Here is a 19,346-nt window from a genome sequence, read left to right as displayed (position 1 = left end):
ACTGGCTTCGTGCAGGTGATATGAACTCGTCCTTCTTCCACACTTCTACCATTATTCGAAGAAGACGGAATAAAGTTGAGGGCCTTAAAAACGATGATGGAATCTGGATTTGGGAGCCGAGCTTGGTTCAGAGAATGGTTGTGGACTACTATGCCGCCCTCTATACGGAGGATGCCCCTCGCGGCCGCTTCTGCATACGGAGTGCAGCTTCCCTAGGATCGCCACTTCAGGTATGCCAAATCCTGTTGTTTTTACTGATGCTAACATACGAGATGCTGTGTTTGGGATGGGTCCTTTTAAGGCTCCTGGGCCTGACGGCTATCCAGCAGGCGTCTTTCAAAGGCTATGGGATTCTATGGGGGATCGGCTTACTCATGATGTTCGGCAAGCGCTTACTTTGGGAGAAATCCCAACTTCCTGGAATGAAACTTACTTAACTGTTATTCCCAAAACCGCCCATCCAGAATCTATCTCGCAATTCAGGCCAATCAGTCTCTGCAATGTCATCTACAAAGTGGTGACTAAATGTGTGGTGAATATCCTCAAGCCTCTCCTTCGCTCTACTGTTGGTCCTACTCAGAGTAGTTTTGTCCCAGGAAGGCAGATTTCTGATAATATTATCCTTCTCCAGGAGACCATCCATTCTTTCAAAAAGAAGACAGGAAGACGTCGGTTTATGGTGATTAAACTCGACCTTGAAAAAGCTTATGACATGATTTCCTGGGCCTTCTTAAAGGATACTTTGCACCTTCTTGGCATTGATGAGCACTTGATAAAAATTATTATGGCATGTGTCACTGGGTCAAGGATGCGGGTCTTGTGGAATGGGGAGCCGTCTAGTGAATTCACTCCTACTAGAGGCCTCCGTCAGGGCGACCCTCTCTCACCCTACCTTTTTGTGTTGTGCCTTGAGAGGCTGGGGCACCTTATCCAGGATGCTGTGAGTAGAGACCAATGGCATGGGGTTAAGCTCTCCAGAGGTGGGCCTGCCCTCTCCCACATATTTTTCGCCGATGATATCATTCTGTTATCCGAAGCTTCCTCAGACCAAGCTTATCTGATCAGGGATATCCTCTGTGACTTTTCTGATTCTTCTGGCCAGAAAATAAACCTTGCTAAATCAAGAGTTTTATTCTCCTCTAATGTCAAAGAAAACGTGAGCCGTGAAGTCTGTGGAGTCCTAGGAATTGCAATGACTTCGAATCTTGGAAAATACTTGGGAATGCCAATAATCCAGTCAAGAGTTACGAAGAATACTTACGGGTTTGTGGTGGATAGGGTCAACGCCAAACTGTCAGGTTGGAAGGCAAAATGTTTGAATTTCGCTGGTAGGCTCACTTTGGTTAAATCGGTCATGACTACCATCCCTAATTATGCAATGCAAACTGCTTTGTTGCCAAAGAGTATATGTGACAGGCTGGATAGATATAACTGCGGGTTTCTCTGGGGATCTAGTGGCTCTGATCGGAAAATCCACCGGGTAAATTGGAACTCTGTTTGTAAAACAAAGAAGCAGGGAGGTCTTGGGATCAGGCAAATGCGGTTTGCTAATCAAGCCATGCTAGCCCATCTCAGCTGGGGCCTTTTAACTGATCATGACTCGCTATGGGCGAGAGTGATGCGTGCTAAGTATGGGGGCTCACGCGTTGGGTTGGATATCTTTCAGAATCAGGGAGCGCCTTCTAGCACTTGGCGCGGCATAGTTGCAGGCGACGAGGTGGTAGCCAAAGGGGCTGCTAGGGTAGTGTTTAACGGAGGATCAACTAATTTCTGGCATGACCGGTGGTGTGGCTCGGACCCTCCTCTTGTAGCCTCCGCACTATCGATGCCCTCGGATAACCGGAACGCTACTGTTGGGCAGTATTGGCACCAGGCGACCAATTCGTGGAAATGGGACGACCTCTCTCCTTTCCTACGGCCTGACCAAATTCAGAAAGTCGCTGCTCTAGCCATCTGGCCGTCGTCAGAGCTGGATGATCAGTAGTTCTGGCCAGTCGGCTCCTCCGGGAAGTATACTGTCACCACCGGGTATAAGCTCCTATCAGATAGTGACCAAGAAGTGACTTTCAACCGCTACTGGGATCGAATTTGGAAGTTAGAGGCCCCGGAGAAAATAAAATGCTTTATCTGGCTCACCTTGAACCACGGGTTGCTCACTAACTCTAATCGGGTCCGCAAACATCTTGCCTCCGACCCTCTCTGTTGCACCTGCAGGTTGGAGGAAACGGAATTGCACACCCTCAGGGATTGTCACTTAGCTCGACATATTTGGATTCATCTGGTTCCTCAGAGACTTCAACCCGCCTTCTTCCATTCCAATCTCGCTGATTGGATATGGACGAATCTTGGTAACTATTCTACTGTTCAAGGGTATCACTGGTCTTCTCTGTTTGCTTTCGATTTGTGGTGGAATTGGTGCTGGCGGAATAACCAAACCTTCACTCGAACTCCGCCTCCTGCTAATCGAATTGAGTTTGTGAAAAATCTTGTCTCAGAGTATCAGCAGGTCCGCCTCTCTGGGTTGGATCGGAATAAAGGGATTAGCCGCTGCCTCTGGATTAGATGGAAACCGCCGGAAAGTGGGTGGGTTAAGCTCAATACAGATGGGTCCTGTAAAGGCAACCCGGGAGCTGCTGCAGCGGGGGGCTTAATCCGTGATGATAGGGGAGATTGGTTAGGAGGATTCGGTGTGAATATTGGATGTTGTACGGTGACGCTTGCGGAAGTTTGGGGTCTGTATTACGGCTTATGTTTGGCATGGGAAATAGGCTTCAGACGAGTCATTGTCGAACTGGATTCTCAAACCGCGCTTCATCTTATTAATCAAGTGCTTGAACCACATCACCCTTATGGTTGGCTAATTATCCGCTGTCAGGAGCTTCAGAATCTGGATTGGATCGTTAATTTTGTTCATGTCTACAGAGAAGGCAACCGTGCCGCTGACTGGCTGGCGAACTTCGCAGGTTCTTGTCCGTTGGGTCATCAAGTGTTTGATGCGCCTCCTGCAGGCCTCCAGGGAATCCTCTCCGCTGATGCTAGGGGGGCTTTACTCAGGCGGGTTGTCCGAATTTAATTTTCGGTTTTTAGTTTCTTGCTCTCTTTTCCCCTTCCCTTGCTCGGGCCTTGAGCCTTCTTTGCTTACCAAAAAAAAGAATAGCTGTTTATATAAATCTATTTGGTAAAACATTATTAATTGATTGCTAATAGCTAATAGTTGGTAACCACTTAATACGTATAAAATGAGAAATAAATACATTGATTTTTATGACTATTATTTCTTTTTTAATAATAGGATTATAAATAATTTTATTACTATAAATTAATATTTAATATGTTATATTCTTAATCATAAGAAAGTTATGTACACATACCAACTTAGACCTTTCTTAATACACGAAAGTACATTTTAAAACAATAAAAATATCCTAGTGTCTTTATTAATACATACAAATTAAAGAAAAATTAGGAAATACATATTTGTTAGGTAAATGTAGTAATCAAAGGAAAATAGTATTTTAAAAAATATAAATGTTTCAAGCCTCCTAATTTTCAAATTTGTAATTTTATACCACAACTCTCCCACCAAATTAATCCCTCAAAACTACTAGTACTAGAATTGGCCTTAAACCACCATGTAGCTCCGCCTTCGCTTCTAGAAAGTAAATTGTGGTAAAGAATAATTAAAGGCCTAATGCTTTCCTAATCCCCCTAACTTATTCGAATTGGTCATTTTACCCCCTCAACTCATCGAATGTTCTATTTACCCCCTTAATTCTATAAAAGTTGTATTTCTCACCCCTTCAACTTGTCCATTTAACCTCACATCTCATAGAATGTCCTATTTACCCCCTTAACTCCATAAAAATGGTATTTCTCACTTCTTAGAATCCCTTATTGAGGTCATTTTTTAAACGTTAAACATATATGGGTGCTATTTTGTACGTGGAACCTAAATTGATAATTCTCCAAAAACCACAAGCCTGTTTTGGTATCTTATTCCTACATATAATGTCTTTAACTTGTTTATATTAATGCTTTGTTATTTGTATCTTTTATTTATTCTTTCTCTTTTCAACTTTTTTAGCTAGTTAAATTTTGATTATCTAATTATTGTAATACAATATTATTGTAATAAACACATGAATGATCAATATAATTATCAAATTAAAACAAAATAAAAAGTTGATATTAAAAAATATATATTTTTAAACTCATTTAAATAAGTCCTATTAATTTTGCTCTATAAAGGGGTAAGAAATACCACTTTTATGGAGTTAAGAGGGTAAATAGGATTATAAGGGGTGAGAAATATCACTTTTATGGAGTTAAGAGGGTAAATAGAACATTCGATGAGTTTGGAAGGGGTAAAATGACTAATTTGGACAAGTTAAGGGGTGAGAAATGCTATTTTTATGGAGTTAAGGGGGTAAATAGAATATTTGATGAGTTGGAGGGGTAAAATGACCAATTTGGATAAGTTAAGGGGGTTAGAGGAGCATTAGGCCATAATTAAATGAACAAATTATAGGTTTAATATAGGGATAAGTACAAAAAAAAAAAAATGCATGTGGTATACCGGATTTGCGAACTGGGACCTGTGGTTTTTTTTTTTGCAAACGGAGGTCTGTGATAAACGTTGTTAGCAAACAGAGGTAAAATTGACTAACGGTGTTAAAATTCAAAGAGAAAAGAGTTAATTTGGTCCTTATATTTATTTATTTTATAAATTAACACCTCTATTATCTAATTATCACAAATAAACCCCAAAATCAAAAATAAATATTAAAAATACCATCTTTCCATCTCTTTTTAATTTTTAATTTTTAATTTTCCATCCAAAATCAAAAATAAATATCAAATTAAACCTACACTAAATTAAACCCAACTTAAACTAAATCCAAATTTAGAAAAAACCCAAATTTCCCTTTCCCTCTTTTTTCTTTTCGACCTCTTTCTCTTCTCAACTTTGAATATGGTGAACAATGGATATAAATTAGGGTTAGGAGAGGTGATTGATGTTCTAGGAGGAGAAGAAGAAGTGATTGATTAATTGATTACATTTTACATAAGTGTTTGAAAATTTAAAAGGATTTGGAAAAATTGAAATGATGTATTAGGCGTATAATAGCGGTTAATAATTTTGCATCATTACGTATACATTGAATTTCCATGGGTTAGCATCTGCCCCGCGTGACCGATACAAAGCCTGGTGGGGTTAAGACTCCAAATGCCTACTTGATTTCGTGTTTGCTGTAAAGTTGAAATAAAACAAGCTGCCCCATTTCCAAATATCTAATAAACCGCGTCTGGTTTGGTGAATATTATCATTGCGTTCGAGTCTCTCATACTGCCAGCTGCCTACAGCTGACCCAACCTTCCTTTGCTTTTCCTCTGCTTTCTAGCCTCCTTACTGCTATATAAACCCATCAAACCTTACCCATCAAACATCATCTCCACTTCCCTCCTCAAACTTCAAACTATGGCTTCTTCTTCTAGAGTTTCCATTCTTTTACTGATTGCAACTGCTTCTTTCATCGCTGCCTCTGCTGGTAACTTCTACCAAGACTTTGACATTACTTGGGGTGACGGCCGTGCTAAGATACTCAACAACGGTGACCTTCTTACTCTTAACCTCGACCAAGCCTCTGGCTCTGGATTTCAGTCCAAGAATGAGTATCTGTTCGGTAAAATTGATATGCAGCTCAAGCTCGTTCCTGGCAATTCTGCTGGCACTGTCACTGCTTATTATGTATGTTTTCTGGATCAAACCCCATTCTTTGATTGCTTCTGTTCCAATTATAATATTTTGCAGATTACTAACTCATGAATTATTTGGGTATTGCAGTTGTCATCAAACGGGTCTAATTGGGATGAGATTGACTTCGAATTCTTAGGCAATTTGAGCGGTGATCCATACATTCTTCACACTAATGTTTTTAGCCAAGGTAAAGGCAACAGGGAGCAGCAATTTTACTTATGGTTTGATCCAACTGCTGATTTCCACACCTACTCCATCCTTTGGAATCCTCAGCGCATCATGTAAGCATATCATTCCCCAATTAAGTTCATTGCAAAATCTAATTTGATTATATTGAAACTAATTGTATTGTTCGTTGGTATGTTTCCAGATTCTCAGTAGATGGGACACCTATTAGAGAATTCAAGAACATGGAATCTGCAGGAGTTCCATTCCCAAAGAATCAACCAATGAGAATATTCTCCAGTCTTTGGAACGCAGATGATTGGGCTACAAGAGGAGGTTTGGTGAAGACTGACTGGAGTCAAGCTCCATTTACAGCTTCTTACAGAAACTTCAGTGATGAAAATTCTTGTGTTATCTCAAATGGAGCTTCTTCTTCTTCTTCTTGCGGAACAAATTCTAACACAAATCCATGGCTAACAGAGGAGCTGGATTCAACAAATCAAGGAAGGCTTAAATGGGTTCAGAAGAATTATATGATTTATAATTACTGCTCTGATCTTAAAAGGTTTCCTCAAGGTCTCCCTACTGAATGCAAAACCTCCTAATAGTATTGGAACTGAAATCCTTATTCCTCGCCACCAGCCGTTCTTCCATTTCGTATTCTTTATTCTTTTTGTTATCATATTTTGTTTGTAATTTGTGGAAGACATTAATTAAATACGTGTATATCTTTTGAACTCTTTTATAAAAAAAGTATATAAAAACTTGTTATTTCATGTATTTTTTGAAAATCAATATACTTCTACAGTTTGATCATTTGAATACTTCAAACTCAATTTTTTTTCTTATTATAAATAGGTAAATCTCATTATCAAAATTACTCCAAAACAAAAGTAGAGCAGTTAATAGAATAATTTAATTATGTTGCTTCTCATTTTTAGCTTCTTTTTGTTTTTTTTACTATTAAAGGTGTGTGATTAGAATAAAGAAAAAATTAATTGCTATTTCAAAAGAAAAAATGAGTTAATATCTGCAGGCTATCATAATATATAACAAACACTAAACAGTTTACAACAACTAAAAATGAATATAAATAGTTAACTAAAAATATTCTAAATACTTTATAAATAAAATTCAAATACAAGATACGGAATATAAGCATTTATTATGATTTGACCAATTTTGATAAGTGAGAGAGTAAATGTTAGGGTTAATTACAAATAACTACCCTGTGATTTGACCGATTTGCGATGTGATACTTGTGGTATTTTTTTTTGCAAACACAACCCTATGGTTGTAAAATTTTACATGTTTTTTTACTTTGCCAAATTTGGCCGATAACAACTTCGAAATAAAAATTTTCAAGAGGTAAATGATATTCTAAGCAACTTTAATTCTTCATCTTTTTAGGTTTAAGATCATTTAGGTGTTGTTTTTTATGAGAGAGAAAGATAATGTTTAGAGAGAGAAAACTCAAAAAATGATGATTTTGAAAAATTAAGAATATGGTTCCATAGTAAATATGATACCAAACAAGTTTAATTCTTGAAAATTTTCATTTTGAAGTCGTTATCAGCCAAATTTGGCAAAGTAAAAAAACATGTAAAATTTTACAACCATAGGATTGTGTTTGCAAAAAAAAAAAAAAATACCACAGGTACCACATCGCAAATCGACCAAACCACAGGGTAGTTATTTGTAATTAACCCTAAATGTTATAATTGGTTTACATCATCATTTACAATATTAAACACTTCTTTCACTGAACTCTACATAGTAAGAAGACGTGTTACTATATCATAGTAATAGAGAGAACTCATCCTCTCTTCTAGTCGAGTTAAACTCGTTTCTTACTATTTTTCTTTTCCTATAGAAATTTATCCATTTTTTTAAAGAGTATGCTAGTTTATTATGTTGTGATTGATGAAGAGCATATTTTCTCTTACATGCAACTTTAACAACACTCACAATTATAGATAAATAACTAAAAAAATCACACATAATTCTATTATGATATGGAATAGTGAAAACCACACACTAAAGTTGGTGAGTGCTTATTTACATTTAAAATGAGTCTTTTTAGTCACTAAGCTCACATCTCATATTAAAAGATCAATTATAGCTTTGACCTCCAAGTATCAAGAGTGATAATTTATTCTTTCAAATAAATCATGTCATGACGAGACGTCTTACCTATTGAGAAAAAGAGAGATTCAAGTGCAGGATAAGGAATACCACATTACACTGATGGGAGCGCCTAAAACTCACTATGGGCAGCGTAGCGAACCCTTATCAAAAGTTTCAAAAAGTCACGTAGGAGAACAGTGATCGAAACCCTAAAGCTTTAATAACGAAGGAGAGGGACATATACAATCATGTCAATATGCCAAATATACACACCTTCATTAGAAGTAATCAAGCCTTTATAAAGCAAGGAGAACCTTTGGATCAAATTCTGTTACGTGAGTAACCAACAAGACACGTGGACCAATAAGGTGCCTTCAGAATCCACTTCGAAGTAGGGCCATGATTTATGCAAAGAATTTAAGGTTATCGTTTGGACATATTACAAACTACCTAAATTACATCATTCATTTAGGAGCCGACATCTGTCCTAAAAACAAGCTAGGTCGCACACCCTAAACTAACTATCCGAATTGCCTCTGATATCTTATAAATAGATTGGAATGTCACAATTATAGTATATATACACATCTATCGCAATATTCATTCAATTGCTTAGTACTATTTTTCCTAAAATTTGTTAACTTAAGTATTAGATTGGAGTCGCGATCACTGCCCTACCTTAATCCATTTCTTTTATCTTACTTTAGGTGTAGATTTCATCCATTGTCGGGGGCACCATCATGGAAATTTAATCATACCATAACCAAAACAAACCAATTTAATTTAGGTTGGACCGGAATGAAACAAAAATATAATTTGGTTTGATTTAGTTAACAAAATAACATTTTGTTTGGTTCGGTTTTAAACTTTACTTTATTTTTATTTTTATTTATTTTTATTTTTTATTTTTTTGCCAAACCTTACTTTATAGTAAATGATAAACTACAATTTATGGGATCGTGGCTCTCAAGCTTGATCTGGAGAAAGCTTATGATCGTTTAAACTGGAGCTTTCTTTTGGATAGCTTAAGTAAAGCTGGTATTCCAGAGAACTGGAGGAGTTTGATTGAAGGTTGCGTGTCTTCTCCTGTTTTCCAGGTTCTGATCAATGGAGATATGTCTGATGAGTTTTCTCCTTCTAGGGGTATCCGTCAAGGAGATCCTATGAGCTCTTTCCTTTTTGTGATAGCAATGGAAAGGCTGGCTCACCTAATTCAAGAAGCTGTGAATAAGGGGAGTCTCCATCCTGTGTCCATTAACAGATTTTGCCCTCCTATTTCCCACTTGTTCTTCGTTGACGATGTGATGATCTTTGTGGAAGGGAATGAGGAGCAAATTGGTGTGGTCATGAATATCCTGGAGTGCTTTTGCGTTGCTTCTGGCCAGAAGATCAATGTCCACAAGTCCCGGATGCTTTGCTCTAAGAACATGGATAGAAGCCTCTGTAATAAGCTTAGCGATCTTTCGGGTATCCCTCTTACCCAATCCTTGGGAAAGTATCTTGGGATCCCCCTTCATAGTGACAGAGTTTCCAAAGCCTCCTTTAAGGAGACTCTGGACAAAACTAATGGGTTGTGTGCTAGTTGGAAGGACAATTCTCTTTCCTTGGCCAGCCGTCTAACCTTAATTCAGTCTGTCAACTGCGCAGCTCCCAATCATATCATGCAAGCATGTAAGTTGCCTGAGCCGGTTCTCAATGAGCTTGATAAAATCAACCGGCGTTTTCTTTGGGGTGAGTTTGGAGAGGGTAGGAAGATTCACCTAGTCCCTTGGAAGGAGGTCTGCCAGCCTAAAAGCAGGGGGGGTCTTGGCATCAGACAAGCTAAAGATAACAATAAGGTCTTGTTGATGAAGCTCCTCTGGAGAATGTGGCAGAACCCTTCTTCTCTTTGGGTTCGATTGTTTTGTGGCAAGTATCGAAAGGACAAAATCTTTGGGGGACCTAAAGAGAGGATTGGCAATTGTTCTTTCCTTTGGAAAGGGCTCAGTGCTGTGTTTGCTGAGTTCTGCACGGGGGTTGGCCTGGAGGTGGGTAATGGTAAGTCCATAAGCTTCTGGCATGACACATGGATCGGAGATAAACCTCTTATAGAGGTTTGCTGCTCTCCCCCGCCTAGTAATTTCCGCAACTGGAGGATTGCCGATGTGGTGGACTCTGATGGGGACTGGTGTTAAGCCCAAAATATACCTAAAATATCATCAATAATTACATCAATATTGCTACGAATTTATGATATTTATAACCATTTAGAAAGCTTTTACTCTCAAATATGTTTCTTTCATGCAAGGTACATAAATATTTGGTAAAATCCAAATAGGGGTAAAAAGAGCTCAAAAATAGAAGAAAAACCCTACAAAAGGAGTCGAAGACGACGAAAATTAATAACGCCAAGTCGAGGACAAGAATGAGAGCGAAGAAGTGAAAAATGCTCCGTGCCGCGACCGCGGCCCCCGCTATTCACGATCGCGACACGCGTCCCTCAGCCTCTCCTTCCCTTCGTCCGAAGTACAATTGATGCTCCCCCATTCTCGGTACGAGCAGGAGATTTTAGAAGCCTAGTTACACACTTTCGTTTTCGACGAAACGCGATCGTTCGGGTGGATAAAGACGTCCTTTCGCAGCGGACACAATCCTTCACAACGGACACGACACTTCAATCAAGACTCTTCAACATCTATAAATAAAGAGTTGATGGAGAGTCGAAGATATAATGATATATGTGTAGAAGAAAGAGATTAGTGTAGAATTTATGCAGAAATTCTGAATCAAGTGATTCAGAAGTTAGATTTCGATTCTGTTCAAAAGCAATATGATGTACACACATTGTTTACTAAATAATAACAAATTCAGTAGCGTTTAGACATTGTTCCAGTTTAGTTTATATTTTGGTAGTGGACCGGCCCAGTCTCTATTACGAAGATTCAGCGAGAAGATTGAGTAGAGGATTCGCCCATGAGCCTGGCAAACTCTAACGAAACCCAAGGAAAGGATTGACAACCCGTTCACTTGCACGCCGTCGAAGAATTCAATGCTCCATGTTCTCTGTAAACTTGTGTCAATTTATATTTCATCTAATAAAGTCCGTTCTATTCGATAGATTTTTATGCAGCACTTATGGTAACCAATCCACTAAAGTGACTGCTGGTGTTTTCATTAAAACGTATTTAATCCAAAATCTTTACAAGGAAACTTTGTTGAACAATTAGGCAAATTATTATCTCGAAAGAGTTTTAATTTGATTAAGGGCAATTTATCCCGAAAGGGTTTTGTCGCGTTCAAAGCCAATTAATTAGAGGTTCCGTCATTTATTTCATCTTTATAATTCGTACAAAGTTTAAAGTTGTTTTCTTTACTTAATGCAAACAAATATACTTGTTTACTTTTCTAAAGTACTAAAACGTTCCTGTTTTGCAAATTCATTCTTAAATCAGATATTTTCTAACATCTTCATATTCTAATCTAATTCTTATTCTAGCAATTTCAAAACCAAAACCGATTAAACGATTTTTCCATATTATAAACCTTAAAGTAATTTTAACCGATTGTAAATAAGTTTTGTTAAAAAACGTTCCCTGTGGGATCGATATCTTTTATTACTACAAGCGTATACCGTGCACTTGCGGAAATCGCTCAACAAGTTTTTTTGGCGCCGTTGCCGGGGAACGCCAAAATTTTTGATAAAATTTTAAATTTTTCGTGTTTTAGTACGAATCTAGGTTTATTCATACTTATTCAAACTTTCACATTTTATTTATTTTTAATTATTAACATATTTATTTTTCAAAATTCTGTTTTGTAGGTAGTTTCTGTTCGTGCGAAATTTCAAGTTCATGCGCAGTTCTCGAAGTTCGGGCACGTCACCAGATCCTATTGACCCAGAAATTGAAAGAACTCTTAAAAAGAACAAGAAAGAAAAGAAAAAAAAACCAAACCCCAATAAAAACTAAAATTACCGAGCCAAAAGTTATGGCCACACTTATGGATTACGCTAGGCCAGGAGTGGCCGGTGTAACAAACAGTATAGTTAGACCCCAAATTAATGCACATCATTTTGAAATTAAGCCTGCGTTGCTTAATATGTTGCAAAATAATGTAACATTTTACGGGTTACCTAACGAAAATGCTAATACCCATTTGACAAATTTCTTAGAAATTTGTGACACTTTTAAAATTACTGATGTAACTGCAGAAGCAATCAAACTTCGCCTTTTTCCTTTTACCTTGAAGGATCGAGCCAAAAAATGGTTAACTTCTATGCCAGCCGCATCAATTGAGACTTGGGAACAATTAGCCCAAGCATTTTTATCAAAATTTTTTCCTTTAGCAAAAACCGGAAGAGTCATTAAAGAGTTAACATCTTTTTTTCAAAATGATAGTGAAACTCTTTATGAGGCTTGGGAACGTTTTAAAGAACTTCAACGTTTATGCCCACACCACCAATTGCCCGCTGAACTTTTAATGCAAACATTTTATAATGGACTAAATCCTACAACTAAAGGTTCATTGGACGCTATGTCTGGAGGGTTATTCATGAAGAAAACATCTGCCCAAGCAAGAGAACTTTTGGAGGAAATGGCAATCAACAGCAGTATGTGGCCCGCGGAACGTGGACACATACCAGTAGCAAAACCATCATCCTCAACTACATCATCAGTTAAAGGTATAGTGAATCTTGATTCAGTAGCGATGTTGCAAGCCCAATTTTCTGCCTTGTCGCACAAAATTGATAGATTTATGGCACCGTATGATCCTAATGGTCAACCAATCCAAACGGATGTGGATTACGAAGGTATGAGTGAAATTGAACAGGTAAATTTTGTCCAAGGGCAAAACCAAAATAATAACCCTTATTCCAACACATATAATCATGGATGGAGAAATCATCCTAACTTTAACTGGAGAGACAATAATAATGTCAATGCTAATCAAAATCGTACTACTAATTATCAAAATCAATCAAGAGATTCGATTAGCACTTTATCTTCTAAAATCGACAAATTCATTGATGCTATGAGCGGAAAAATAAGTAATCACGATGATGGTTTTAAACGGATCGAGAATAAATTCGATCAGCTTATTAAAAACCAATCATCTAGCATCCATAATTTGGAGATTCAAATTGGACAACTCGCTAAATCAATTCCATCCCGCAAAGAGGGAAGTCTTCCAAGCCATACAGAAGAAAATCCGAAAGAGCATGTTAAGGCTATCACTTTTCGTTCAGGGAAAAACTACTTAGGCCCGGAAATGCCCGGAAATTCGACTTTACCTGGAACTGATTTACCAAAGTCCAAAGAAGATACATTAAAACAAAAAGATGCACCGATTGACTCTAGTACAAAAAATTTTGTACCCAAACCACATTTTCCACACAAAGTCCGCAACAAGGACTATGACAAACAACTTTTAACATTTTTAGACAAACTTAAAAATTTGCATATTAATTTGACGTTTATGGATGCAATTACGCAAATTCCCAATTATGGTAAATTCCTCAAAGATTTAATTTCAAAGAAAATCAGTTGGGAAGGAATTTCATCCATTTTGCTAACTGAAGATTGCAGTTCGATTGTGTCAAGCAATTTGCCCATAAAACTCAAAGATCCCGGATGTTTTACCATTCCATGTAAATTGGGAGATATTGAATTTCCCAGTTGTCTCTGTCATTTAGGAGCAAGTATTAACTTGATGTCATTATCTATTTTTAATAAGTTAGGCTTAGAAGAAGACATCAAACGTACCAATATGGTTTTGCAATTAGCGGATCAAACCACTAAAAGACCATACGGTATAATTGAGGATGTTTTAGTTAAAGTTGACAAATTTATTTTTCCTACCGATTTCGTTATTTTAGATTTTGCATATGATGTAAATTGTCCGCTAATCTTTGGTAGACCGTTCATGAACACGGGACGTGCTCTAGTTGATGTGTCGGAAGGGAAAGTAGTTTTACGAATAGGAGATGATAAGATTGAGTTTGATATGAACCAAGCGATGAAATATCCTATGGAAGATTTCGCTTGTATGAAACTTGATTTAATTGAAGAATGTGTAAATGACATTGTTCAAAAAGAAGAAATAATAGAACCTATAATGAGTGAGGCACTAGAAGATAAGGACCCAGAACCTTTGATTCGAGAAGATGGACCAGTTCCGCCTTCAATTGTAGTTCCACCTAAATTAGAACTTAAAGAATTACCAAGTCATTTGAGGTACGCTTTCTTAGGCGAAGGCGATTCTCTACCTATTATTATCTCTAACAAATTAACACAAATCCAAAAAGAGAAATTGAAAGAAGTTGTTAGAAATAGGATAGGAAGTATGGGTTGGCAAATTTCAGACTTAAAAGGTATTAATCCAAGTATTGTGACGCATAGAATTCATTTAGAAGAAGATAAGCCACCTAAAGCGGATATGCAAAGACGCCTAAATCCGAACATGAAGGAAGTAGTAAAAAATGAGATTACTAAACTTCTGGACAATGGAATCATCTACCCTATCTCGGATAGTGAATGGGTTAGTCCAATCCATTGTGTACCTAAAAAGTGAGGCATAACAGTTGTAAGGAATGAAGAAGGTGAATTAATACCTACGCGAACCACCACTGGTTAGAGGGTTTGTATAGATTATAGAAATTTAAATAAAGCAACTAGGAAAGATCATTTTCCTCTTCCTTTCATTAATCAAATGATCGAAAGGATAGCTGGTCATGCTTTCTACTGTTTTCTTGATGGGTACTCCAGATTCTTTCAAATATACATTTACCCGGATGACCAAGATAAAACAACCTTCACATGTCCTTACGGAACATTTGCATATAGAAGAATGTCCTTTGGTCTATGTAACGCACCTGCAACATTTCAACGTTGTATGACTGTGATTTTTAATGATTTCATTGAAGATATCATGGAAGTTTTTATGGACGATTTTTCAGTTTATGGAGATTCTTTTGATTCGTGCCTAGAAAATTTGGATAAAGTTTTGTCTAGGTGTGAAGAAACAAATTTGGTATTAAACTGGGAAAAATGTCATTTCATGGTTAACGAAGGAATTGTTTTAGGTCACAAAATATCTGAAAAAGGATTAGAAGTAGATAGAGCAAAAACCTCAGTAATAGAGAAATTACCCCCTCCAACTACTGTTAAGGGAGTAAGATCATTCTTAGGACATGCTGGTTTTTACAGAAGATTTATTAAAAAAAATTCTGTAATTTCCAAACCACTTACTAATTTACTCATGAAAGATTCAACCTTTGATTTTAATGAAGAATGCGTTAAAGCTTTCGAAACATTGAAAACAGCTTTAGTCAGTGCACCTGTTATTGCTAAACCCGATTGGGATCTACCATTTGAAATTATGTGTGATGCAAGTGATTTATCTGTCGGATGTGTTTTAGGTCAAAGGAAAGATAAGAAACTTCATGTCATTTATTATGCAAGTCACACACTATCTGGTGCACAATTAAACTACACCACAACAGAAAAAGAAATGTTAGCCGTAGTTTTTGCATGTGACAAGTTTAGGTCATATTTATTAGGTTCAAAAGTTATTATTTATACTGATCATGCTGCATTAAGATATCTATTTGCTAAAAAGGATGCAAAACCACGTCTAATTAGATGGGTTTTATTGTTGCAAGAATTTGATATAGAAATAAAAGACAAAAAGGGAGTTGAAAACCTTGTCGCCGATCATCTATCGAGACTTGAAGATGAAAACGGTCCTATAGGTGAAACTACCGGTATACGAGATGATTTCCCTGATGAACACCTCTATCAAATAAAAAGTGCCATGTCACCATGGTATGCAGATATTGCTAATTATCTTGCAGCCAATATTGTTCCGGAAGGATTAGATTTCCAACAAAAGAAGAAATTTTTCTTCGATATTAAACAATATTTTTGGGAAGATCCCTTTTTGTTCAAAACTTGTGGTGATGGGATAATTAGGAGATGCGTTGGTGAAAATGAATACGAATCCATAATGTCGGAATGCCATTCTAGCTCTTATGGAGGACATAATGGAGTTAACAAGACAGCAGCTAGAATATTTGAAAGTGGTTTCTTTTGGCCTACGATGTTTAAGGACGTCCGTTCATTTATTACTCGTTGTGATAAGTGCCAAAGAACAGGAAATCTAGGAAGGAAAGATGAGATGCCCCTCACAACCATATTAGAAGTTGAAGTCTTCGATATGTGGGGAATAGATTTCATGGGACCTTTTCCCCCTTCCAATGGTAAAACTTACATATTAGTTGCCGTCGATTATGTTTCAAAGTGGGTTGAAGCAATTGCAATCCCGACGAACGATTCTAAAGTTGTCGTTAATTTTCTTGACGATATATTTTGTAGATTTGGTTGTCCAAGAGTTATCGTTAGTGATGGCGGTACTCATTTTATAAACAAGAGTTTTGAAATGCTTATGAAAAAATATGGAGTACGCCACCGCGTATCAACGCCGTACCATCCTCAGTCAAATGGTCAGGCGGAGATATCAAACAGAGAACTCAAATGGATTCTCGAGAAAACAGTTTCATCTTCTAGAAAAGATTGGTCTTCTAAACTCAATAATGCATTATGGGCATACCGTACTGCATTTAAAACACCAATAGGAATGACTCCGTACCGTTTAGTGTATGGGAAGGCATGTCATTTGCCTGTCGAATTAGAACATAAAGCCTATTGGGCTATTAGAGAACTAAACTTTGATTTACGACAAGCAGGTAAGAAACGTTTGCTCAATTTGAATGAGTTAGATGAATTGCGTCATCTATCTTACGAAAATGCAAAGATTTATAAAGAAAAAGTGAAAAAATGGCACGATGCCAAAATTAAAGTCAAACACTTTAATGTTGGGGATAAAGTGTTGTTATTTAATTCACGACTTCGTTTATTTCCGGAAAAACTTAAGTCCAGATGGTTAGGACCATATTTAGTCGTCAAAACATTCGATTATGGTTCTTTAGAACTTGAAGGTCCTACCGGAGTTCGATTCAAAGTTAATGGTAATCAATGTAAAATCTATTACGAAAATATTTCACAAATTGAAATTCCATTCGTAACAAGATTATCTGACGTATAAATTACTCAGTTTATCTTACACAGTTTATTTTGTTTTACTGTTTTTTATATTTTTGTTCATTTATTTTATTTTATTTTATTATATTATATTTTATTTTATTTTTCCACAATGCCATTTTTATGATTAGATGACTTTATATTATGATTTAAATACATAAAATATTTTTATTTCATGATTTTAGATTTAATTTTTAGGAAATTAAGATGAATTTGAAGTTTCAGGCAATTCTCTACCGAGAATTTAGAATTCCCTGCCGAGAATCCTCTTTTTAAGAACAGTCCAAATAGGTTAGGATTTCTCTGTTCATACCGAGAATTTTAAATTCTCTACCGTGAATTAGGAAGAGCCATCGTTGCCTGATTTTCGCAAGGAAATCGCGTGTCGCGACCGCGGCTTAGCCATTCTTGGTCGCGACACGCGTAATTTCTGCGCTATCAGGTCTGAAACTTCCTAACCCTTTCGACAAACCTCTTGGCAAACGAAACATTAAGTTTCTTCATTCCCGAAAGTTGCAATTTATACCTTTTCATAATTAAAACGATACCTCTTTTCATCTTAAACTCTTATAAATTAATCTTAGAGGATTCAAGTTCTGTTACAATTCTTTTCATCTTTGTCAGAACTCTGATTTTCTTCGCAAACACCGTTCTTTGCTAAAGTAACACAAACTTTGCATCATGCCTACCAAGAACAAACCATCTAGGCACAATGCTGCCTCAATTAACAAACGCCCAGACTTATCCAAGCGATATGGGGCGCCTTTTCCTATCTTCAGTCACGATGAAGGTAGGCGTTATTGGAATCACCGTTACAAATTCTTCACCGGAATGTTGTATATGGATGAATTTCTTAATAGCCAATTAGGCATTTCTGATGACATGAGCCGCTATATGGAGCGCCTAGGGTGGACAAAATTCGCCAAAATGCGATTTCCAATAATAGGCGACTGGATACTTGAATTCTTCTGTACCATGCGTTTTACTAATAAACGACGAGTACGTCTCAGTTTTCGTCGAGAAGGTGAAATCTTCACTTTCGGCTATCCTGAGTTGCATGCTTGGTTTGGTTTTCCCCCGAGGGACACAATCAAACGTCATCTTGGACGAGACATGACATCCTCAGACATTTGGAGAATGCTCACTGGATTCTGGCGATTCAATTCAAAACTCGCTTATATACACTCTTTTCCCTCCAACTCCATGCTGTATTTACACAAATTTCTGTGTCACAGTTTATTCGGGCGCACATTCAGTAGTGTGGTCCGTGACACAGATTTGTATGTTCTTGGAGATATATTCCAGGGAAATGCAGTGGATTCTTCCAAAATTCTGATGGAAGGTCTTGTTGCCGCCTCTCGATCCAAAGATAAGAAGATTGGGTTCGGCAACATAATCTGTGGAATAATTCTCGGTTCAAAGGGTACTATTGATGTTCCCTGGAGTGATGATGAATTCTTCCCGACAATTGACTATGAATTTCTCGAGCACGAAGGACTTGTGAAACGTGTCTTTCGAGCAGGGCCTCAATTTTTGTCTGCACCAGAACGTGAAACTTTCGTGCAGTTTCAAATTGATCGTATTAAGGCTAGAAATATCCCGTTAGATAGGGATGAATATGTAGAATAGTTTATGTTTTTCATTTTATTTTTGTGTATATTTTGTTTTGTATTAATTATTAGTTTGTTTTCATTACTTGTACATATGTTAAAATAATAAAGATCTTATTTCATTCAATTCTTAATTTTTATCCATTTGATCCATTATCTATACTTAGCATATTTCATATGGGTAGTTTCTAATTATTCTTACTCGAATTAAGATAACAAGGATTCACTTGAACTAATATGGTTTTCTATTTTTCCACACGTATATCTACATTTAATTTTATTTATAACTCAATTTTTTTTAATGCATTAGGTTTTCATTTAATCAATTCAATTCATGTATTAAATATGTATTACCATGCACTTATTATGCATTTAATATGGTTCTCTTAACTTATATGCATAAATGAATATTTAAGTTTCATTAATTACTCATAAACCAATTTATTATACTTTAATTCAATTTATTAAGTTTAAACCTTTGGTTTTCCTTGGAATTAATGATATTTATTTAAGTTTTAAGTGCAGGAACACTTAATATTAAGTTCAGGAACCATTTCCTCAATAAAATTGCACAAACCATGTCAAAGGCACCAACATAGGCCATTTTTA

At 36.8% G+C, this 19,346-nt stretch overlaps 1 protein-coding gene and 1 non-coding gene across 2 annotated transcripts; one reads left to right on the top strand and one right to left on the bottom strand.

Annotated features, from left to right (window-relative positions):
* Window positions 1-5,445: 5,445 nt before the first annotated feature.
* LOC136202732 (probable xyloglucan endotransglucosylase/hydrolase protein 23) lies at window positions 5,446-6,739 on the top strand. Its single transcript, XM_065993548.1, has 3 exons — window positions 5,446-5,749; window positions 5,846-6,039; window positions 6,129-6,739. The coding sequence occupies exons 1-3, from the start codon at window positions 5,480-5,482 to the stop codon at window positions 6,526-6,528; spliced, it is 864 nt and encodes a 287-aa protein (XP_065849620.1). The 5' UTR covers window positions 5,446-5,479; the 3' UTR covers window positions 6,529-6,739.
* Window positions 6,740-12,385: 5,646 nt separating this feature from the next.
* LOC136204976 (small nucleolar RNA R71) lies at window positions 12,386-12,492 on the bottom strand. The gene has a single exon (XR_010675786.1). It is a non-coding gene; the product is annotated as a small nucleolar RNA R71 (small nucleolar RNA).
* Window positions 12,493-19,346: the final 6,854 nt, after the last annotated feature.

The sequence above is a fragment of the Euphorbia lathyris genome, chromosome 8, assembly GCF_963576675.1.
Source record: "Euphorbia lathyris chromosome 8, ddEupLath1.1, whole genome shotgun sequence".
NCBI classification, from domain to species: domain Eukaryota; kingdom Viridiplantae; phylum Streptophyta; class Magnoliopsida; order Malpighiales; family Euphorbiaceae; genus Euphorbia; species Euphorbia lathyris.
This window is presented reverse-complemented; position numbering and strand designations above follow the sequence as displayed.

Bases quoted from the DNA above. Each gene is read 5' to 3' on its own strand.
- LOC136202732 (XM_065993548.1), top strand. From the start codon at position 5,480: ATGGCTTCTTCTTCTAGAGTTTCCATTCTTTTACTGATTGCAACTGCT. The intron at 5,750-5,845 runs GTATGTTTTCTG...TGGGTATTGCAG, and splicing joins GCACTGTCACTGCTTATTAT to TTGTCATCAAACGGGTCTAA. The intron at 6,040-6,128 runs GTAAGCATATCA...GTATGTTTCCAG, and splicing joins TGGAATCCTCAGCGCATCAT to ATTCTCAGTAGATGGGACAC.